Below are 21,849 nucleotides of genomic sequence, written 5' to 3'. Positions count from 1 at the left end.
CATTCTAATGAACCTGAAGTGTTATCTCATTGTGGTTTTAATTTTCATTTCCCTAATTTTGAGCTTCTCTTCATGTACCTGTTGGCCATTCATATATCTACTTTAGTGAAATGTCTGTTCATGACTTTTGCCCATTTTTAAATTGGATTAATTGGGTTTTCTTTTTGCTATTGAGTTGTGTTAGTTCTTTATCTATTTTGGATATTAACGCCTTATCAGATAAATGGTTTGCAGATATTTTCTGTCCTTCCATAGGTTGCCTTTTCATTTGTTGATGTTTCTTTTATTATGCAGAAGCTTTTTGGTTTGATGTAGTCCCTCTTGTTTATTTTTAATTTTATTACTTGTGCTTTGGGTGTTATTTCCAAAAAGTCATTGCTAAGACCCATGTCAAGGAGTTTCCCCCCATGTTTTCTTTTAGAAGTTTCGTGTTTTCAGGTCTTATCCTGTTTAAGTATTTAATCCATTTTGAGTTAATTTTTGTGAGTGGTGCACTCAAGGGTCTAGTTTCATTCTTTTACGTGTGAATATCCAGTCTCCCCAGGACTGTTTGTTGAAGGCTGTCTTTTCTCCATTGAATATGTAGCTGCATTCTTGAAAATGAAATCTTCAGGGAGTCATAAATGAATCTTTAGGGGCTGACAATGAATCTGGAGTTCTTAGAAACATTATTGAATTTGATTACTTAAGACATTACACATTTTGATACATTTAAGAAGCTAACAATTATTTCCCTGTGTGATCTTTGTTATCCTTGCTAGATGAGTATTGCATGTATCAGAACTAATGACCAGTAACTGATTGCTTCATCAGTCCTTTGCTCCCTTCATAAAGTCATTCATTGAGCAGATGGTTGTCAGTTGCCTGCTTTGTGCTGGGCATTGTTCTGGGAAATACAATGGCAGATATGACAGATAAAGTCTCTCTTTATGGAGGTTCTGTAATTGTGGAAAGAGTAAAGACAGACAAATAAATGAGCAAGAACTTCAAATAGTCATAAGTGCAACAAAGAAAGCATAATATTTTCATATAATAGAATAACTTGGCTAGACCAGGAAGATGCTGGATATAGTGGTTGAAGATGGCCTCTCCATGGAATTGCTGTCTCAGGTAAATCTCAAATGATGACAGAGAGCCGACTGTTAAGATATAGGGAGGTTAGTAGGGGTAGCTAGTATAAGTGCCTACAGCTTGACTTGTTGAAGGAGTGAAGAGAAGCTAGGGTTGTCAACCACAGAGATGGAGAATAAGGGCACTGTTAGGAGGGGAAGCCTTTCTGAGGTTCTTAACATTTTTTATGTGTGGACCCTTTTGACTTCCAATAAAGCCTGTGAACCACTTCTCAGAATACTGTTTTTAAATGCGTAAAATACAACACATAGAGTTAACTAGGAAGCCACTTATATTGAAACACACTTATCAAAATATAAAATATTCTTGAGAAATATGTGCTTTTTATTAATGCATTAAAAAACGTGGTTTGGGTGAAGTTCTACTTCTTTAACTTTGAACTAATGAGTTTAAATGTTACTTAAAGTTATCTAGTTATCTCCAAAAACTAGGATATGAAAATATTTGGAATTTTAGTTGATTACAAAGACAATAATACTATGTGATTTATTACTTATATTAACATTGGAAGGTACTGATAATACTACTGTGATTTATTATTTACATTAACATTGGAAGAAAATGCTTGATTCCAGTTAGAGGTTATAGAAAATGAAGATGAGATTAATTTCTCTTTGTTTATGTACTACCTTGAATTCAAGGATCTGTGGACCTTTGTTTAAGACCCTAGGATAGATCATGTAGAGTTTTTCAGATTGTCGTAGCTAGTTGAAAATGGAGTATATTGAAAAACTCAATGGTGCCCATCAGTTGATGAATGAATAAATAAAATGTGGCATATCCATACAATGGAATATTGTTCCTCAGTCAAAAGGAATGCGGAGAAGGCAGTGGCAACCCACTGCAGTACTCTTGCCTGGAAAATCCCATGGACGGAGGAGCCTGATAGGCTAAAGTCCATGGGGTCACGAAGGGTCGGACACGACCGAGCAACTTCACTTTCAATTTTCACTTTCATGCATTGGAGAAGGAAATGGCAACCCACTCCAGTGTTCTTGCCTGGAGGATCCCAGGGACGGGGGAGCCGTCCATGGGGTGGGCTGCCATCTATGGGGTCGCACAGAGTCGGACACAACTGAAGCGACTTAGCAGCAGCAGCAGCAGCAAAAGGAATGAAGTACTGATGCATGATACAACATGGATGAACCTTGAAAGCATTATGCTAAGTGAAAAAAGGCAGTCACAGTGTAATATCCATTTATATGAAAAGACCAGAAGAAGCAAATCCATAGAGTGGAGTAGTGGTTGCCTAGGCTTGAAGGCGTGGCAGGGGGTTGGAAGAAAATTGTAAGTTATTGCTAATGGATACAGGATTCCTTGTTTCTTTTGAGAGCAGTGACAGTTTGAAAATTGATTGTGGTGGTGATTGCAGAGATCTGAGAATATACTGAAAACCATTGAATTGTATACTTTAAAATGAAGAATTGTTTGGTATAGAATCATATCTCAATAGAGCTGTTATTTTTTAATTAAAACCATAACCAGTTGTAGAGGGGAAACCAGCTGAAATTGCCAACTGGGGCTCAGTACAAATTACAAGTAGGGAAAGGAATTCAAGATGCTAGGGAATTCCTTGGCAGTCCAGTGGTTAGGACTCTGAGCTTTTTACTCTGAGGGCCCAGGTTTGATCCCTGGTCAGGGAACTAATATCTCCCTAGCCACGTGGTGCAGCCAATAGATAGAAAAACCGATAGAGAAGAAGATGTGGTACTTAGACATGGTGGAGTATTACTCAGCCATGAAAAGGAATAAAATAATTCCATTTGCAGTGATATAGATGGACCTAGAGATTGTCATACAGAGTGAAGGAAGTCAGAAAGAGAAAGAAATATTGTATAATATCACTTATATGTTAAAGCTAGAAAAGTGGTACTGGTGAACTTACTTGCAGAGCAGAAGTAGAGTCACAGATGCAGAAAACCAACTTATGGTTATCAAGGAGGAACAGGACAGGGTGGGATGAGTTGGTAGGTTGGGACTGACATATATACACAACTATATTTAGGGTAGATAACTAATGAGAATCTATTATGGCACAGGGAACTCGACTCAGTGCTCTGGGATGCGCTAAATGAGGAGGAAATCCAAAAAAGAGGGGATATATACGTGTGTGTAACTGATTTGTTTTGCTGTACAACAGAAACTAATTTAACATTGTAAAGCAATTATACTCTGATATCTATTAATTAAAAAAGATGCTAGTTAAGGCTTGCAGTATAGGGAGCAAGTGAGCAGAGAGGGGACATTAACTCTGAGAAGAGCTACAGCAAGTGGGCCTGTGTGTGAGGGACTAGAGGACATATTCTGAAGTTTGTACAGGGGTTGCTACAGTGATACTACTTGTGTTTTCTCAGGAAACCTTAACCTTCTTCAAAGTCATGTGGTAGAAAAGAACTTAACAGAAAAAATAGTGATAAGGTAGACCTCAAAATATATGAAAAATTTTAAATGATTGCTAACAAAAGCATTAACAAACTTTAATAAAAACAGAAGCCTATTGTAAAACAACTATACTCCAATAAAAATTAATTAAAACAAAAATAGTAGCCTCCATAAATCTCCATTTCATTTGTACCCAATACCAGCATCAAGTGACTTGAAGCTTTTAAAGTCTGGGACTATTTTTTTCCTCCTTCGAGATGCCCTTCAGAGGCATTTACTTCAAATAAAGGTTAATTTCAACAAAGTTAAATATCTATACCAGGGAATATACAATTCAGTTAGAAAAAAAATTTTTTTTAAACACCAGCAGATGTTTTTGTACTCTTCATCTATATTCAGCCTTTTTACATACCTTAACATAGTGGAAAGTATAATGGTTAAGCCAGCTACTCTGAGGTCGTTATGTATTGTCAAGCTTACTCTTTAATTGTGGGAAAGCTTGCCGTTGATCTCTTCAAAACATTAGTGGTCTGGAGGAGAAATCATTTGTGAATCCGTGCCACCACCATGTTTTGCTGCCATCGTTCCCCTCTTAACCGATCGCATGTGAGCTAATTCAGAGTAAAGAACCAGACATTGTAGCACAACAGACATTATGTGGGCAAAGTGTTGTTTATAGACTGTCTAAATGTTTCACACATGTGTACTATTTTCTAAATATGTCTGGAGACTGTTGTGATTAATAATAATAAATGAATTCTCATAATTGTTTGACTGCCGTCGTAGCCTTTTCATCATCTTCCCAAGAGCTTCCACTACTTCCGTAAAGGCTGGTAACTACTGCTTTGGAGTAAAATGCGATATGCTAGAGATCACTTGCAGAGTTCTTCTAAGGGAATTTATTGGGTATTAGAAAAAAAAATTCTGTGTTACAATCAATAATAATACATGATAACCATTGCTGAGCTTCTATTAAGTCTCAAGTACTATATATATACTAAGTGTTGTGTGTAGTTGTCTTACTCTTTCATCTTCTGGGTAGCTGTTGTTACTACTTCCATTGCAGTAGACAAGGAAAAGGCGGCTTCAGATCACAGAGCCAGTAAGTATGAGAGCAGGGATTGGCTCCCAGATCTCTACTCAGGCCTTTCAAGCTGTAGATTCTGTTGCTTCACTTGCTCCTCCTCCTCCTCACACGGGTCCCCAGCATGTGCTCTTAAACAACATCAAGCAAAGTTCCAGTGTAAATACGTGACTTGATTTAGCCTCTGTTAATTGGAACACTGTATTACTAATGGAAATTAGGTATTTATGAGGTAAGTTAGAGATATTTTAATAACTTTGACTTGGTATTATTAAATCTGCAAGGAAACACAGTTCATTTGGTTGTAATTAATGTCACATTTCTGTATATAATACCACTTATGAAGGAGATGACAGATGTGTGGGGGCTTCCCTTGTGGCTCAGTTGGTAAAGAATCCACCTCCAATGCAGGAGACCTGGGTTCGATCCCTGGGTTGGGAAGATCCCCTGGAGAAGGGAAAGGCTACCCATTCCAGTATTCTGGCCTAGAGAATCCCATGGACTGTATAGTCCATGGGGTCACAAAGAGTCTAACATGACTGAGTGACTTTGACTTACTCACTCACAGACTTGTGGGGGAGGCACTGTTTTATTAGTAGGGAGTTTTGAGTGCCAGACCATCTCCCTTTCCATATGAGTCCTAAACACGTTTGAATTCAGGTATCCTACTAAGTAGTAACTTGAGAGATCTGCTGCACAGTTTGTGGTTTTGGGGATCAAATGCTGCTCATTATCATAATCAGATTTTTATGATTTGTGATTTTGTATTTTTAAAAATAAGACCTACTTACTTACTTTTCTTTTTCTTTTAGGAAAACATCAGGCCTTGTTGCTGGCAGTTTTTGTGACTCCTCTTACTGATCTTCGTTCTGACTTCTCCAAGTTTCAGGAAATGATAGAAACAACTTTAGATATGGATCAGGTATGCAGTATACTCTTTAAAACAGGCAAAAGCAAAGGCACATCAGAAAACTTCTCCAGATTTCTCTTATTAGTGTTGAATTGTAGCACTTGCAGGGTACTTTTGAGACAGTGCATGTAAGAATGATTGATGAGAAAGGGTTTTTAAAATTTATTTTCTTAATAAATATCACTTCAGTGGATAAAAATTAAGAAAGGTTAACAGAGGAAGTGAATATGGGGCATAAGTGCCCTGTTTAAAGGAAATTTCATAAATAAAAGATTTCACATTTGGAAGCTAAGTTTTAATTCCAGGAAAGAAGGAAAGTTATAGTCATTGAAAAGGGACAGGATATTAGAGCTAAATATGGAAAATAAGAGATGTCAGCTTCTCTTGTTTATTTCCACATAGGGAAGGTCTTTGGGGGAGGAGGTTAGAGTGAGTGTATCTCTAGTAGTCATTATATACCGAAAAGTTAACTATGACTCTGCATACTAATACTGTGAAATTTTTCTGCACTGAATTTTCTGTTAAACATGATCATGCAAGGAATACATGCTTCAGTTCAGTTCAGTTCAGTCGCTCAGTCGTGTCCAACTCCTTGGGACCCCATGAACGGCAGCACACCAGGCCTCCCTGTCCATCACCAACTCCTGGAGCTTACTCAAGCTCATGTCCATCAAGTTGGTGATACCATCCAACCATCTCATCCTCTGTCATCCCCTTCTCCTCTTGCCTTCAATCTTTCCCAGCATCACGGTCTTCTCAAATGAGTCACTTCTTCGCATCAGGTGGCCAAAATATTGGAGCTTCAGCATCAGTCCTTCCAATGAATATTCAGGACTAATTTCCTTTAGGATTGACTGGTTCGATCTCCTTGCAGTCCAAGGAACTGCAAGGAGTTTGAACAGCTCAGTTGGTAAAGAATATGTGCTTATATTATTCTTATTAAATTATAGATTCTTTGCATTCTTCTTAATAATTCGATTAACTGGAGTTAACATGTAACATATGTGATGCTGATTTAATTTTTTATTGGATAATTAACTGAGATTTAAAATACTAAACCACATTTACTCTATGCTTTTTAGATTTTAGAAGTGAACGAGAAGGAGTGTGTGTGTATATAGGTATAAATGCTTCTTTTCTGGTAATATTTTGTCAGTAATAGGGCAGTCTTTTCCATTTACTTGTAGGTTAAACAGTTAGAAAACTTGCATCATTTTCATCCTTTGTTTAGGAAGACTTGAGTTTTCGTTCTTGTTTCCTCTGTAATATCACTTTTAGTGGAATGATTTTAGGTACACAATTTTTAGATCATTGGGAGCCTAGCAGTCTGTTTTATGTTTTAACAAGCCCACCAGGAAATTCTGACACGTGCTTAAGTTTGAGACCCACAATATTTTTAATGCATGGAGGTAGTAGCTTAGAAGTTTCCAATAAAGGTGGCCACAAAGGGCAGAATCAACTGTAGTATTTCAGCAGAGCTTTGCCTGACCTCAGGGTTTTTTCAAGTATGGAAACATCTATAATGACACGGAAAAGCTCAATTCTTGCTTTCCCATCTCTCTGTTTTAGTCAGAGTGTTGTTGATCATCAAGATCTACACATTTACTTTCTTTCATTTAAAGGAATGTTTACAAATATCCAACCCTCCCCAATCACAAGTGAGGCCACATCCTTAGCTGTGGGGGAAAAGGGGGATTTTAGGAGCATGTGAGTGTGTGAGACTGTGTGTGTTTGTATATGTGTCTGTGTAGGCATAAATGCTTCTTTTCTGGAATAATTTCTTAGTGACAGGGCAATCTTTTCCATTTATTTGGGGGTTAGTGTTCTTCAGGATAGTTTTCCAGAAAGATTTAAAGTACCAGGATACAAATTTGTAAAGTGCTTTTCTTTATTTGATGTTTTTCTCCTTATAAATGGAACACATAATATTGGAACAAGTGAAACAAAATGATACAGGGAAATACAAAGGCAAAAATTACCATCTTTGATCTTTCTCCTTCCCTCTTTACAGATGAACAGTGTTAATAGCTGGTGTTCTTTCTTCGGCTCCATTATATTTTCCTTATTGTGGATTAAGGATTTTTACTTTGATCTGAAATACTTGACACATACCTGTTAAACTTGAATTTGCTGTGACTGTAAAATAGTAGTCAGTGTCAGTTCTTGAATGATGCTGCCGGAAGAGCATTTAAAGATTTTATAAATGTCTGGAAGGAGTGAGTCAGAAAGGTAAACAGTGCAATAATTGGATATAGACTGGAAAAAGAGAGGTCATTTGTCCTAATTTCATTGCTATCACTTTAGATATGACAAGCCCCAGTTTTTAAATCTGAAGATAGAATATTAAGTAGTTAACTTTGTAGGGGAAGAAAAACTCGTCTTCTTTTAGGTTCACTGTTTGTTGTTGTCATTCAGTCTCTCTGTCGTGTCTGACTCTTTGCAACCCCATGGACTACAGTACCCCGGGCTTCTCTGTCCTTCACCATTTCCCAGAGCTTGCTCAAACTCATGTCCATTGAGTCGGTGATACCACCCAACCATCTTGTCCTCTGTCGTCCCCTTCTTCTCCTGCCTTCAATCTTTCTCAGCATCAGGGTCTTTTCCAATGAGTTGGCTTCACATCAGGTGGCCAAAGTATTGGAACTTCAGCCTCAGCATCAGTCCTTCCAATGAATATTCAGGATTGATTTCCTTTAGGATTGACGGGTTTGATCTCCTTGCAGTCCAAGGGACTATGTCTTCTCCAACACCACAGTTCAGAAATTCAAAAGCATCAATTCTTTGGCGCTCAGCTTTCTTTATAGTCCAACTCTCACATCCATACATAACTACTGGAAAAACCATAGCTTTGACTAGATGGACCTTTGTTGGCAAAGTGTTGTCTCTGCTTTTTAATATGCTGTCTAGGTTAGTCATAACTTTTCTTCCAAGGAGCAAGCGTCTTTTAATTTCATGGCTGCAGTCATCATCTGCAGTGATTTTGGAGCCCCCAAAGATAAAGTTTGTCCTTTTCCAGTCCTGTGGCCACTGCTGAGTTTTCCAAATTTTTGGCATATTGAATGAAGCACTTTAACAGCATCATCTTTTATAATTTGAAATAGCTGGAATTTTATCACCTCCACTAGCTTTGTTTGTAGTGATGCTTCTTTCTAAGGCCCACCAGACTTCTCGTTCCAGGATGTCTGGCTCAAGTGAGTGAAGACACCATCGTGGTTATCTGGGTCATTCAGATCTTTTTTGTATAGTTCTGTGTATCTTGCCACCTGTTCTTAATATCTTCTGCTTCTAAGTCCATACTGTTTCTTTCCTTAATTGTGCCCATCTTTGCGTGAAATGTTCCCTTGGTATCTCTAATTTTCTTGAAGCGATCTCTAGTCTTTCCCATTCTATTGTTTTCCTCTATTTATTTGCATTGTTCACTTAGAAAGGCTTTCTTATCTCTATTTGCTATTCTTTGGGACTCTGCATTCAGATAGATATCTTTCATTTTCTCCTTTGCCTTTTGCTTCTCTTCTTTTCTCAGCTGTTTGTAAGGCCCCCTCAGACAACCATTTTGCCTTTTTGCATTTCTTTTTCTTTGAGATGGTTTTGATCACCATCTCCTGTACAGTGTTACGAACCTCTGTCCATAATTCTTCAGGCACTCTGTCTATCAGATCTAGTCCCTTGAATCTATTTGTCACTTCCACTGGATAATCGATCGTAAAGGATTAGATTTAGGTCATACCTGAATGGTCTGATGGTTTTCCCTACTTTCTTCAATTTAAGTCTGAATTTTGCAATAAGCAGTTCATGATCGAGCCACAGTCAGCTCCTGGTCTTGTTTTTCCTGACTGTATAGAGCTTCTCCATCTTTGGCAGCAAAGAATCAATCTTATTTCAGTATTGACCATTTGGTGATGTCCATGTGTAGAGTTGACTCTTGTGTTGTTGGAAGAGGGTGTTTGCTATGACCAGTGCGTTCTCTTGGCAAAACTCTGTTAGCCTTTGCCCTACTTCATTTTGTACTCCAAGGCCAAACTTGCCTGTTATTCCAGGTATCTCTTGACTTCTTACTTTTGCATTCCAGTCCCCTGTGATGAAAAGGACATCATTTTTTGATATTACTTCTAGAAGGTCTTGTAGGTCTTCATAGGACCGTTCAACTTCAGCTTCTTCAGCATTAGTGGTTGGGGCATAGACTTGGATTACCGTGATATTGAATGGTGTGCCTTGGAAACAAACCAAGATTATTCTGTCAGTTTTGAGATTGCATCCAAGTACTGCAAAACCAGATGAGCAAGAGCACAGATTTTGAGTTCACAGAAAAATATTAATCAAGGAAGCTGTTAGAATTTGGGACTTATATCCTATCTTAATAGGGAAGGGGGAGAGGGAGAAAGGGCACTTAGTGGAAAACAAATGGCTTTTAGGGAAGATGAGTGAGCTCTTTGGAGAACAGATGGAAGAGATGATAGTTTTGACTTCCCCGGTTGTGAAACTCTCTAAGAAAGGACTTAACAGCAATTGAGTTCTTTGGGGGTGCTCTGCTGTTATAGAAATAATGGGGCTCAGAAACAAAGTCTATCTCAGTATGATTTTTATGCACAGTGACATATTGTGGACCCCTTCGACATTAAGTTCTTTGCCAGTAAGATGTGAGTTGTGGATTTCCTTTTTTTTTTCTGAGTAGATTATTTGAGGTTAAACTTAGTATCAATTAGGACTCGTATTTTTTTTGCAGGTAATCTAAACTCAGTACATCTTGGCTTATCTTTTATTCAGAAGCTCAGTGAGCCCATCCAAAGAACCTCATTTCTTGATCTTTTCTATTTTTTTATGATTTAAATTTTAACCTAAGCCTGGTTTTTCTTTTGGCTCTAAGATGGCTACCTACCAGTAGAAGTTCATGCCATATTCCAAGAAAGAGTCCTGCAGTTTGCCTTGATGGGACTATTTAAGCAGTGAGTGTGGCCAGAGAAATAGAATGTGGTGATGTGCCTAAGATAACCAAGGGTACATTTTTTCTCTAGCTGGAGGTACACAAAGTAAGAGCGCTACTGGGAGGGGGGAAGAGGGGAGTAACTGTTGTAAGACCACCAGGAGTGTCTCCTAAGATTCTGCCCTGTAACTGTAGGCTTTCATGTTTTGTAGTATGATATTGTCTTTTAAATAAATAAATCAGATTCCTAGTTAAAACTTGTCTAGAGTCTCTAGGGAGGTGACTTAGTATAATATCTTCTTTATTCTCAGTTACAAACTTTTAAACTTAGCTTGGGTTATAAGGTGACTTCAGCCCTTCACTGTCATTGTGGATATTTGTGATGAGTTTAGGCATTTCAATTACATGACTCAGAACCACTTTAAGAAAACCTCAAGAGAATATCAGTCGTTTTATGTGTGATTTCATATTTTCTAGCTGTGCGCTTAGGAATTCATGTGGTGAGGGGAGCAATCATTTATGTGAATGGTTGGGTTACTTTTTATCTTTTCCTAGGCTTAGCTTTTTATATAGATAAAGTTGTTTTTGTGGCTGCTTTCCATAAATTTTATGGAATGATTTTCTGTTCTTGAAGTAAATGTAGAGCAAAACTATGATAAAGCAGGGTTCAAAAATAACAATGATTTTTCAGAAAAAAGTAAACAATGTTAGTTTATTGGGTGATTCAGTGGGATGTATGAAATTTTTAAACCTTTCTATATGTATCTGGACCATTTTATCTTTGAATCTTAGTTTTCACATATACTCCTTACTGATATTTCATCTACTGTTGGAAAAGTAATGACTTTAGATAAATTTTTACTGAAAATACTGGGACAAAATATTGAAATTGTTTTTAATAAGCCACAGTTGAATAGTCCTGATACAACTATATCATTGTAGAGTATATAGAAGTTATAAAGATACTGCATTTATATGCAGTATACTTTAAAGTTTTTATACTTGGAAATGAAAAAGAAATACAAAAAAGGGAAGTATTCCTATTCTCCCACCTAGAATTAACTGTCAGAACCTATTGGCATTTTTTCTTATAGTTGTACTTTAAAAAACACAGGACTAGGGGATGTCCCTTTTGGTCCAGTGGCTAAGACTCCCTGTTTCCAATGCTGGGGGCGCAGGTTTGATTCCTGGTCAGGGAACTAACATCCCTCATGCCTCATGGCCAAAAAATAAAAATAAAACACTGGTTTTGTAAAACCAATACCTATATAAAGCATTCACACAATGCAGAAAGGTAGAGCGATGGAAGTTAGAAATATCCCCCACATCTATCACCCAGAAATTACTATTATTAAAATTAGTCTGTTCTCAAGTATAAGCAGAATTGAAGGTTTAGAGAACAGATGTTGAGATTTTGCATTTTAGTCCCTTACAATAAAGTACTGTTCTATTCAATATCCTAGTAGTGCCCCCATGGAGACATAGCTAATGGTCTTTTTATGGTTATGTGCAGACAGATGCATAGATAAATTAGAGCAGGAAACTCATACTGTAGATGTAACTTTTAATTTTAAAAGGGTCTAACCTAATGGTTTTCAGTGTAACAACAAAAAAATTACTGGAGGGAATTGTTTAACTTCAGATGAATGATTTTTCACCATAAGAGAGGGAAAATAATCTAAAACATAGGTTAAAGAAACTTAATTTAGAAAAATATGAAAAGATTGAAGTTTCTTTGACAAACATGTTTCAGTTTTGGAGTATTAATTACCTGCTCTGAAAGTTGAGCAGTTAACCACTCACTCATATGTCCTTTACAGCACTCCCTTCATACCTCTTGGTTTTTAATAGTTCTATTTTTGCACTGGCCAGGTCTAATATATGCATATGTCTGTAGCCTTAATTCCAATTTCCAGGCTGTTTAATGTTCATTTTCATTTGTAAATGAATTCAGTGCTCATCATGTTCTTTTACCATGGCTTCTTCATTCCTGGGTTTAAAATGCTTAATTCAACTTTTATTTGGCCAGATTTGTTTTTCAGGTATTTTGTTGTTTGTTTTTTTTTAAAGGTTGATGAATATTATTATAGGCCTTGAATTACTTCATGCTTGATAAACATATCTGTCTTTTAGCTTTATTCTCAAACAAATCTTTCTTATTAAAATTAGTGCTTTCTTAAAACTTCCAGGGTGCATCACTATCTTCTGACATTCAGTACTAATGAAATGTCTGTTACCACTTCTGTAAATATCTGTTACAACTGCCCTCTCCTCCCCACCCACCTCTCCATCCCCACATTTCAGGTGACCTGCTCTTCCTGCCTAGATGTCTGAAAAATTCCTCATTCCTATTCTCTTTTCTTCACCCCTTAACTTTCTCTGCTTTCACCTTCCCCCTTTCCTTTGTCTGGCCTCCCGTGCCTCGACCCCTGTTTGCTTTCTTTTCTCTTCCAACCCCTGTCCGTCCTTCCCCCTCTTTCTGTCCACATCCTTTCTCCTGTTAATTTTTCCATCCACTTTCCTCCTTTTTGAGGTGTTTAAAAATCTTAACATTTAATTAGGAAATACTTGTCATACTAATAGTATGCTCACTACAAAGTCCTGTTTCATACATCCCTCCACAGAATTACATGCTATCCTGGAAAAGTGAATTAGTTCTACATATACGTATATCTGGGAGCCCAGATATACGTATATATAGAACTAATTGACTTTGCTGCACAGCAGAAACTAACACAACACTGTAAATCAACTATATTCCAATACAAACTAAATTAAAATAAACAAATAAATAAATGCTATCCTGGAACTGGTGTTTATTGTTATAATTTTCATGCGTTTCATTACTATAATAGGTACTATTGGTTATTTCTGAACTTTATAAATAATAGTCTTATCAGTATTTTGACTGAAATTGCATTTTATTTAATGAGTAACTTAGGGGAGAATCAACATCATTACAACATTGAGTCTTTCTATCCATGAATATTATATTTTTCCTTTGTTTTCCATTTTTGGAGGGTAATTTACATAAAAATTTTAAAAGCATATTATTCATTGGTATTTAGTACATTTTCATTGTTGTGCAGCCACTACCACTTAGTTCTAAAATATTTCCGATATTACTACCAAAAGAAAACCCATATCCATTAGCAGCTACTCTCTTTTTTCCAGTTTCCTCAGTTGCTGGCAACCACTAACCTACTTTTCATCTCTACTGTCTTGCCAATTCTAGACATTTGTAGATGGAATCAAAACAATGTGTAGCCTTTTGTGACTGGCTTCTTCGATGATCAGTAATATACCATTGTATGGGTATACCACGTTTTGTTTATCTAGTCAGTTGTAGATGGACACGTAGGGATCATTTCCTTTAGGACTGACTGGTTTGACCTCGTTGCTATCCAAGGGACCCTCAAGAATCTTCTCCAGCACCACAGTTCAAAAGCATCAATTCTTTGGGGCTCAGCCTTCTTTATGGTCCAGCTCTCACATCCATACGTGACTACTGGAGAAACCATAGCTTTGACTCTATGGACCTTAGTTGGCAAAGTGTTGTCTCTGCTTTTTAATATGCTGTCTAGGTTTGTCACAGCTTTTCTTCCAAGGAGCAAGCGTCTTTTAATTTCATGGTTGCCGTCACCATCTATAGTGATTTTGGAGCCCAAGAAAATAAAATCTGCCACTGTTTCCACTTTTCCCCCCTTCTATTTTGCCATGAAGTGATGGGACCAGATTCTGTGCTCTTCATTTTTTGAATGTTGAGTTTTTTAAGCCAGTTTTTTTATTTTATTTGTATTTTATTTGTGTATTATTTGTATTTATTTTTACTTTAGTGATACCGCTAGGATCTGATTTTCCTTTCTTTTTTTTAATCTTTTTTCTTGATTTTATTGTACCATTTTGGAGTTCGAAGCCTGGGTTTATTTTGTCCTATTAATATTTCCTGTTGTGTAGTCTAGGGTAGTGGGTGTATGTGTTTCTGGTGCTAAGTGGCTGATGATATGAAAACAACTCATAAAAGTCATTGTGTCATGTTTGTTGGACTACTTCAGTTCCAAGTTAGAACACTTAGTTGGGTAGTATATTTTCTCATCCATTGTTTGGGAGGAGTATAACATTACCAAAGGGCACCCATTTGGGGTGGCCTAAGACTGTTTAGTTAAATTTAGAGTTCAGTCATTACTTTCCCTTGCTTCATTTGGATCTTCTATCCAGATTGGGATTATTAAGTGAGCTTTCTCAGGGTTTTGTTGACTCACCAGTGGATTTCTGGAAGATGGGAATGAGGATAGGAATTCAGCCTGGCTCAGCATCACTTCTCTTAAGTTTTGTTGGAAGAAGGCAGTTCTGTAACACTGTCAATCCACCACTGTAGCATTAATTTTTCCCTTGGAGTTATCATAAGTCTTGGTCCTTGTTTCTAACTCATCTTCATTGTCTATTTAAATAACTGTATAATAGTCTATTGATGTACCATTGTGCAAATATTGTGATGTTCTATTATTTCCAGGCCTTATAACAGATAAATCTGTAGAGATCTTATTCATCCATGTGTTGTTTGCTTCTGTTGCATTATTTCCTTAGATTGAATTTCTAGGAGTAGAGTTGCTATGTCAGAGTATAACAAATATCTCTTGAGTCTTGTCGCATATTGCTTTTTTTGTTTTTTTAAGGTGATAGCAATTTAGATTCTCACCAGAAATGAATGAGTATACTAATTTCACTGTAGCCTCATTAGTATTTGGGAGTAGGTTTCTTTTTCTTAAAAAAAAAAGCTGTAGAATAATATCTTAAGGGTGCTTAAATATTCATGCCTTTTGTTATTATGGAGCTTTAGCGATTTTCTATGACTTTATGACTTTAGTTTACTACTTATTTTCTCATCTGTGAGTTGTATATTTTTATACTTGCCCAGTTAATGACTTGGATGTTTTTCTCAAACATACAAACGAGTGCTTTTTTATAAAAGAAAATGTCAACCTTTACATTTTTATATTTTGCAAAGCTATTTTACAAATCTTTTGCCTTTAAAAAAGTTAGTTTTGTTTGAAATTTAAAATTTTGGTATATAATAAAATCTTTTGTTTTAAATTGAGAAAGTTATTTGATAAATGTTTTATTCTCTTTTTTGCTAGTTTTCTGTAATATTTTATTTCCTCATTCTTGTGTTCAATTTCGGTATGTGAAGAAGGTATGCTCTGATTAAATGGATAGTAATTAGGAGTTAATATCAATCTCACATAACTGATTTTTTTAAAATTTCCTCATTTTAGAAAACGGACTCATATTTCTATATGAAATTAGGTATTTTTAATAGTTCTTATTATATGTGTGGATAGACTTCATTCTTTTTTAAAAAAATAGTCTTTCGTAATTTTGTCTGTTCAAGTTTTAGTCATTTTGTTTTGTTTCAGAAAAGGATTTCAAGAGCTAACTTTCTGAAATTCCTAAGATAGATCCTTGGTTTGGGCAAAAACCATTCTGTTACAGTCTTTAAACATTGTTAGGGAAAAATATAAATAAAAATAATGTATACTGTTAGTGGTAAAAGCATCATTAGCACTAGGCTGTTTCATATGAATAATTTTTTGTGTATCTAGAGGTCTCAGCTCCTAATAAATAGAACTCTTTACATCTGTTCATTAATAAAAACTCATTTACAGTTGTGACTGAATAACTTATAGATAATGAATCATTTCTAACCCTAACTCAAAATATTAGTGAATTTTAAATAAGCGAAGAATTTCATGACTTCCATCTTTATCTATCACTGATAAAATTTGGCTACTCTTTGTTCTGTTTGTAGGTGGAAAACCATGAATTCCTTGTAAAACCTTCATTTGATCCTAACTTGAGTGAATTAAGAGAAATAATGGATGACTTAGAAAAGAAGATGCAGTCAACATTAGTAAGTGCAGCTAGAGATCTAGGTAAGAATGGGTCCTTGAAGGATTGAATAATTCTTTTGTCTACATGGTATCCACACTGGAGCTAGAAGACACAGTTGGTCATGCCACTTCCTTGTTTAAAGTGCTAGCGCCGTTTTCTACTGAATAAAATTACAGTCACATAAAGTTTACATACAGGATTCTTTACATCTGGGGCCTGGCCTCCCCTTCAGATTAATCTCTCTAATCCCAGGATGACCCCACATTCCTGCCAAACAAATCACCCCATGTTGCCCTTGCAACATCTTTTAAGTAAGACCTGTTTTAAATGACACTCCCTCTGTAAGCCTAATTCTATTAGGAATAGTTCATTGATTTGGCTTTGGGGTTCCCAAGCACTTCATTAATATCAACTTTAAAAATTACTTGTTTTAAATTCCCTAGCTTATTCCCTAATTAGTCTCACACTGTTTTGTTCTGTCTTGCTCTGAATTTATAAACCTCTTTGTAATGAGTATCTTTGACTTTTATGTTAAATGAGTAAATCTTAGCATATTAGAAGGCCCCTCAGAGCAGTATCACTCTAGTATATGCCCATGTGTGCTCAGTCATGTCTGACTCTTTACGACCCCATGGACTATAGTCCACCAGGCTTCTCAGTCCATGGAATTTTACAGGCAGAAATAATGGAAGGGGTTGCCATTTCCTTCTCCAGAGGATCTTCCTGACCCAGGGGTCAAACCTGCATCTCTTGAGTCTCTTGCATTGGCAGGCAGATTCTTTACCACTGCGCCACCTGGGAAGCCCCCTGTGTATGCCCATACCAACATATATAAAGGTTTTTAAAAATAGTTTCCATGGAGAGTTCATATATGAATTTGATCCTAGATTTAATCTTTGACTTGAAGGATATTGAAATTTACCCTCCTCATTTTATAGATCTCTCCATGTTCTCTTTATATCTCTCCTCCCTGGTCAAGTGAGATCTGTCTTTAGTTGTTTGCTGTTTCTAGTACCCCATAGTCATGCTTTAGCAAATAAATTTATTTAAGTTTTAAGATACTGTCTCTCTTCTGGTTTGGGGTCTAAAGATCACATTGATGAATGAATTGAGGAGAGGACAAGTGTAAAAATGAAAAAATCCTAGGTGCATAGTCTAGCTGATTGATCATTGCCTTTTTTGTGACGCTCCTTACACTTAACGGAGTACATGGCCTAGTTTTCTAGAGCTTCGTTGTCAATCTCAGAGTCTCACATTTGTCTTTGGAAAGTGTGTTTGTTTTCTTTAATTATACTCAGTATTAGTTCCAGGGAAAGGCTTTGGTTAACTAAAGAACCTTGAGCAGAACTCCTCAAGGGTAACAACCATACCTTACCTACCCTCGTGCCCATGGCGTCTGAAACACTGAGCTACCCGCTGCTGGTGCCCTGCAACCTTGAATGGGTTTACCCAGAATGGCCTCCACATCACAGGCTAACATTAAAAAGGGGATTTAAATATTTTATTTATTTATTTTTTAATATTTTATAGATATCCTTAATTCATGTAGTTTTTTGAGTGAAGTAGGATGTGCATCTTTCCCAGTTGGATGGTCTTAATAATTTCCAGTATGCTGTCATGTAAATAATAAAAGGATATTTTTCACTATTTAGATTTAAGTATTTTAAACACATTTAAAATGGCTGTACATATCTATGACATACTCTTTCTTTTTTTCCTGATCATGAAGGCTTAGATCCTGGCAAACAGATTAAACTGGATTCCAGCACACAGTTTGGCTATTATTTCCGAGTAACATGCAAGGAAGAAAAAGTCCTTCGTAATAATAAAAATTTCAGTACAGTAGATATCCAGAAGAATGGTGTTAAATTCACAAACAGGTTTGTAAGCCTATGTTAAATTAAGTCTTTACTAGTTCCATAAACTATTCTCTGATGACATGTGAATGTTGCATGATAAAGAAGTTTTATTTTATTTATTGTTACAAGGCATAAAATAAGATTGAAGCTTTTTTGTTTTTTTCCTTATGAGAGTTTGGTCAGGCATCCTAACACTACTTGTTGAATAATTCAGCTTTTCGTCATTCACTGAAGTGGCACTTTGGGTTTGTTTTTAAGATTATTCTTTCACGTATCTCTGTTATCCTTTTATCAATATCAAATAGATCATATTAGATTTTTTTGTGTGTTTCCATGTCTGTTAGAGTTAGTTCCCTTCATATCTCTGTTAGTTATTTTCACATGTTTATTTTTTCTAAGAAAACTTTGTTGTTCTGGTATATCAATTGATGTGTCATTTAGTTTAGGGAGATGCTACCAACTTTAATGAGGCCATTCATTAGACTATAAGTTTAAAAAAAAAATCATGTTAACGTTGGGGAAAATCTTAGTAGTTTTTTATGCGTTTTCTCTTGCTGATGTTAGGAAGCTCCTGAGGCAAATTACTTACAAGTGAAAAAGAATTATTTAAAAATAAAGTAACTGGGAGAGTAAGGACATTATCCTTTCTCTTCTGTATTATTTTAGAACTTATGGCCATCCTTACTCCCGCCCTTCTTGGGTATTCTTAGTATTTCCAGTTAGCTTTTGTATATATGCCCCTCTTTTATCCATTTATTTAGTGTTTTTGAGTGTCTGTTATATGCAGACATTATTCTAGGTGTTCAGACAACCTAGTAATGAAAAACAGTGTGTCTGTTTAGTTTGTTTCTCATAACAACTCTCTCAACTCTCTGAAATAAATGGGACAGGTTATAGTTCTTACCTTTAGATGGAGAAACTGAAACTCCAGTTCCCCAGGACTGGACAACTAGTAACAGTAGATACGCAGAGCTAGATCTTCTGTTGCTAGATTTATTAGTTGCTATTTCTTGATCACACTATATCTCTGATTCAAGAAATTTATATGTTATAACTGACCAGTAAGTGATTTGAAGATGATATAACACCCCAAAAGTTCTGTCTTCCCTAAGCCAAAATAGAAATACAAGAAGTTGAACTGAATGACAGCAGTGGTTCCAAAAGTTGTGAAAAGTTCATGTGTTTATTCATTCATTAATTTGTGTCAGCAAATTCAATGCTTGCCATGGGTCTGACTTTGTGATCATATAATTGTCCTTCTTAAAAACCTCTGATGTCTGTCATCAGGAAAAATCTAAAATCTGTACCATAACCTATACAGTCTGATCCCTGCCCACCCCTTTTCTCTCTGGCAGCTCTTCCCTTCACACAGCAATCTCACTTTTAAGGTATCATTGCTTCTCTCTTTTTTCCTTTAATTCCTTCCACTTGCCTGTTTCACAGTAGTCTTTTAGTGCTCCTGTACTGTTCTTGAGCTGTATATGTGAATTATGCCATTGGCTGATTGCATCATGTTCACAGTTACTGCCTTGATTGACTAATATTTTCCTCCTTCTTATAAGTACTCAGCATATTTCTTGAATCTACTGTGAGCCCCTCACCTTGTTTTTTTGTTTTTAACTTAATTCCCTTCCTTTGATACCAGTGAATATTTTTTCTCTGTTCTCATTTTTCTTCTTCATTTTTTGTTTCAACCTATAGTTTTTATTTTCTCTTTAAACCACTCCGTAAGATTGTTTTCAAAACATTTTCCTTACTTTGACAACTTTCAATATGAAAAGACAGTTTCCTACAGTAATGAGAGAAACTGTGGAATGTGTGGTATGTTGTTTTTTAATTGGGGTATAGTTGATTTACAATATTATATTAGTTTCAGCAGTACAGGTGATTTAATATTTTTATAGTTTTGTACTCCATTACAAGTTATTATGAGATAATAGCTCTAATTCCCTGTGCTGTACAATATATCCTTGTTCCTTATCTATTAAAATAGTAATTTCTATTTCTTAATCCTACACCCCTAATTTGTCCCTCCCCTCTTCCCTCTCACCACTGTCATCAATAGTTTGTTTTCTCTATCTGTGAATCTGTTTCTGTTTTGCTATATACATTCATTTGTTTTATTTTTTAGATTCCACATATAAGTGATATCATACAGTATTTGTCTTTCTCTGACTTAATATTCTTTAGATCCATTCATATTTCTGCAAGTGGTTCATTATTTTTAACGGCTGAGTAATATACACACACACACACCACATCTTTATCCATTCATTTGTTGATGGGCAGTTGATTTGCTTCCATATCTTGCGTGTTGTAAATAGTTCAGCTTGTGTGTGTATTTTAAAAGAGAAGATGGCCTCTATCCTAATAGGGATGAAATATTTTGGAAAAGATTACAGATCAGAATTTTACTTAAGGGAATAATTTTTATAGCAAGAATTGTGCCAATGGGCCATTCCAAACAGCATAAATGTTAATACACTGAATTCCAGTCACATCCACCCCTAATGAGTTGCCCATTTTCTACTGACGTTTCCATTTTAATTATTGTTTTGATGCTTTATAGGATAATACTCTGGATATATTTCAGAGATAGTGCACATTACCTCCAGTGGGTGTTTTAATATTTCTAATAATACCATTATCTTGATTTGCAGTAAACTGACTTCTCTCAATGAAGAGTATACCAAAAATAAAACCGAATATGAGGAAGCCCAGAATGCCATTGTTAAAGAAATTGTTAACATTTCTTCAGGTAAATTTAATAGAACCCATATGTTAGATGTTCGGAAAACGACCTGGATTTTGGTAACAGAAATAATATTGGGCTGTTTGAAGAGTGGGTTTTTTGTTGTTTTTTTTAAAGCTGCTGCACACTGTGACTATTGTGTTAAGCTTCCTCTGAAGGAATGCATGCTGTGTTGCATTAGGAAAGTTAACTGGAAGTTGCTCTCGTATTTAGAAAGATGAACTAGTGCAGGCTAAGGAATGGGAATATTCTGTAATATTTTGTAAAACAAAGACAGGCAGAAAAGCACAAATCTTGTAGTTGTAACAAGGAAAAGAAACAGTAGGGACTATAAGGCACTAATACCTTAGATCTAGGGGCTCATGCTGTAGGTTATAGAAATAAGTATCACTGAAAAGCAAATAGAAATTACATAGGCAGCAAGCTTTTTTGAGTTTTGTGTGCCATTTCATAGATTTTCAGAGTCTGTTCTTAAGGACACCTGTTAGAAATGATTGTCTTTTTTTTCCCGGCCATGTTGTGTGGCTTGCGGCATCTTAATTCCTGAACAGGGATTGAACCAAGGCCACAGCAGTTAGAAGTGCTGAATCCCATCCACTGGACTGCCAGGGAGCTCCCAAGATGATTGTCATATAATTGAAAGGACAGCCTGACTTGGCTCTATGATATTGCCCTTAGCATGGAATGAATTTATATAGCACAGGGTAGGTGGCGATGTGTTAAGCTGGAAGTCTTTGCCTGCCATCATATGTGTGTATTGAGCATAACCTTTATTGTGCCTTAAAAAAAACACACCAAAGAATTACCTTAGCCAAGTGATCGAGGTTGGCATCACCAATGACAAATAACATTATATGTATGTGCTTCCTGATGTGATGTCGAGAAAAAGATATATCATCACCTGTGTACGGGCATACC

The 21,849-nt window shown here is 36.1% G+C and overlaps 1 protein-coding gene across 4 annotated transcripts in view; it reads left to right on the top strand.

Annotated features, from left to right (window-relative positions):
• The window catches only part of MSH2 (mutS homolog 2), a 73,568-nt gene that overhangs the window by 40,768 nt on the left and 10,951 nt on the right, over nucleotides 1–21,849 (top strand). For all 4 annotated transcript variants that reach the window (XM_081591234.1, XM_081591233.1, XM_081591232.1 and 1 more), the window contains 4 exons: nucleotides 5,410–5,519; nucleotides 16,238–16,361; nucleotides 18,050–18,200; nucleotides 20,840–20,937. In XM_081591234.1, coding sequence (XP_081447360.1) covers nucleotides 5,410–5,519; nucleotides 16,238–16,361; nucleotides 18,050–18,200; nucleotides 20,840–20,937 — 483 coding nt within the window. The remainder of the gene's footprint in view (nucleotides 1–5,409; nucleotides 5,520–16,237; nucleotides 16,362–18,049; nucleotides 18,201–20,839; nucleotides 20,938–21,849) is intronic.

This window comes from Giraffa tippelskirchi, chromosome 4, assembly GCF_054371585.1.
Source record: "Giraffa tippelskirchi isolate mGirTip1 chromosome 4, T2T-mGirTip1v1.2.pri, whole genome shotgun sequence".
Taxonomy (NCBI): Eukaryota; Metazoa; Chordata; class Mammalia; order Artiodactyla; family Giraffidae; genus Giraffa; species Giraffa tippelskirchi.
The sequence above is the reverse complement of the archived record's forward strand: the minus strand, read 5'-3'. Positions and strand labels throughout refer to the sequence as shown.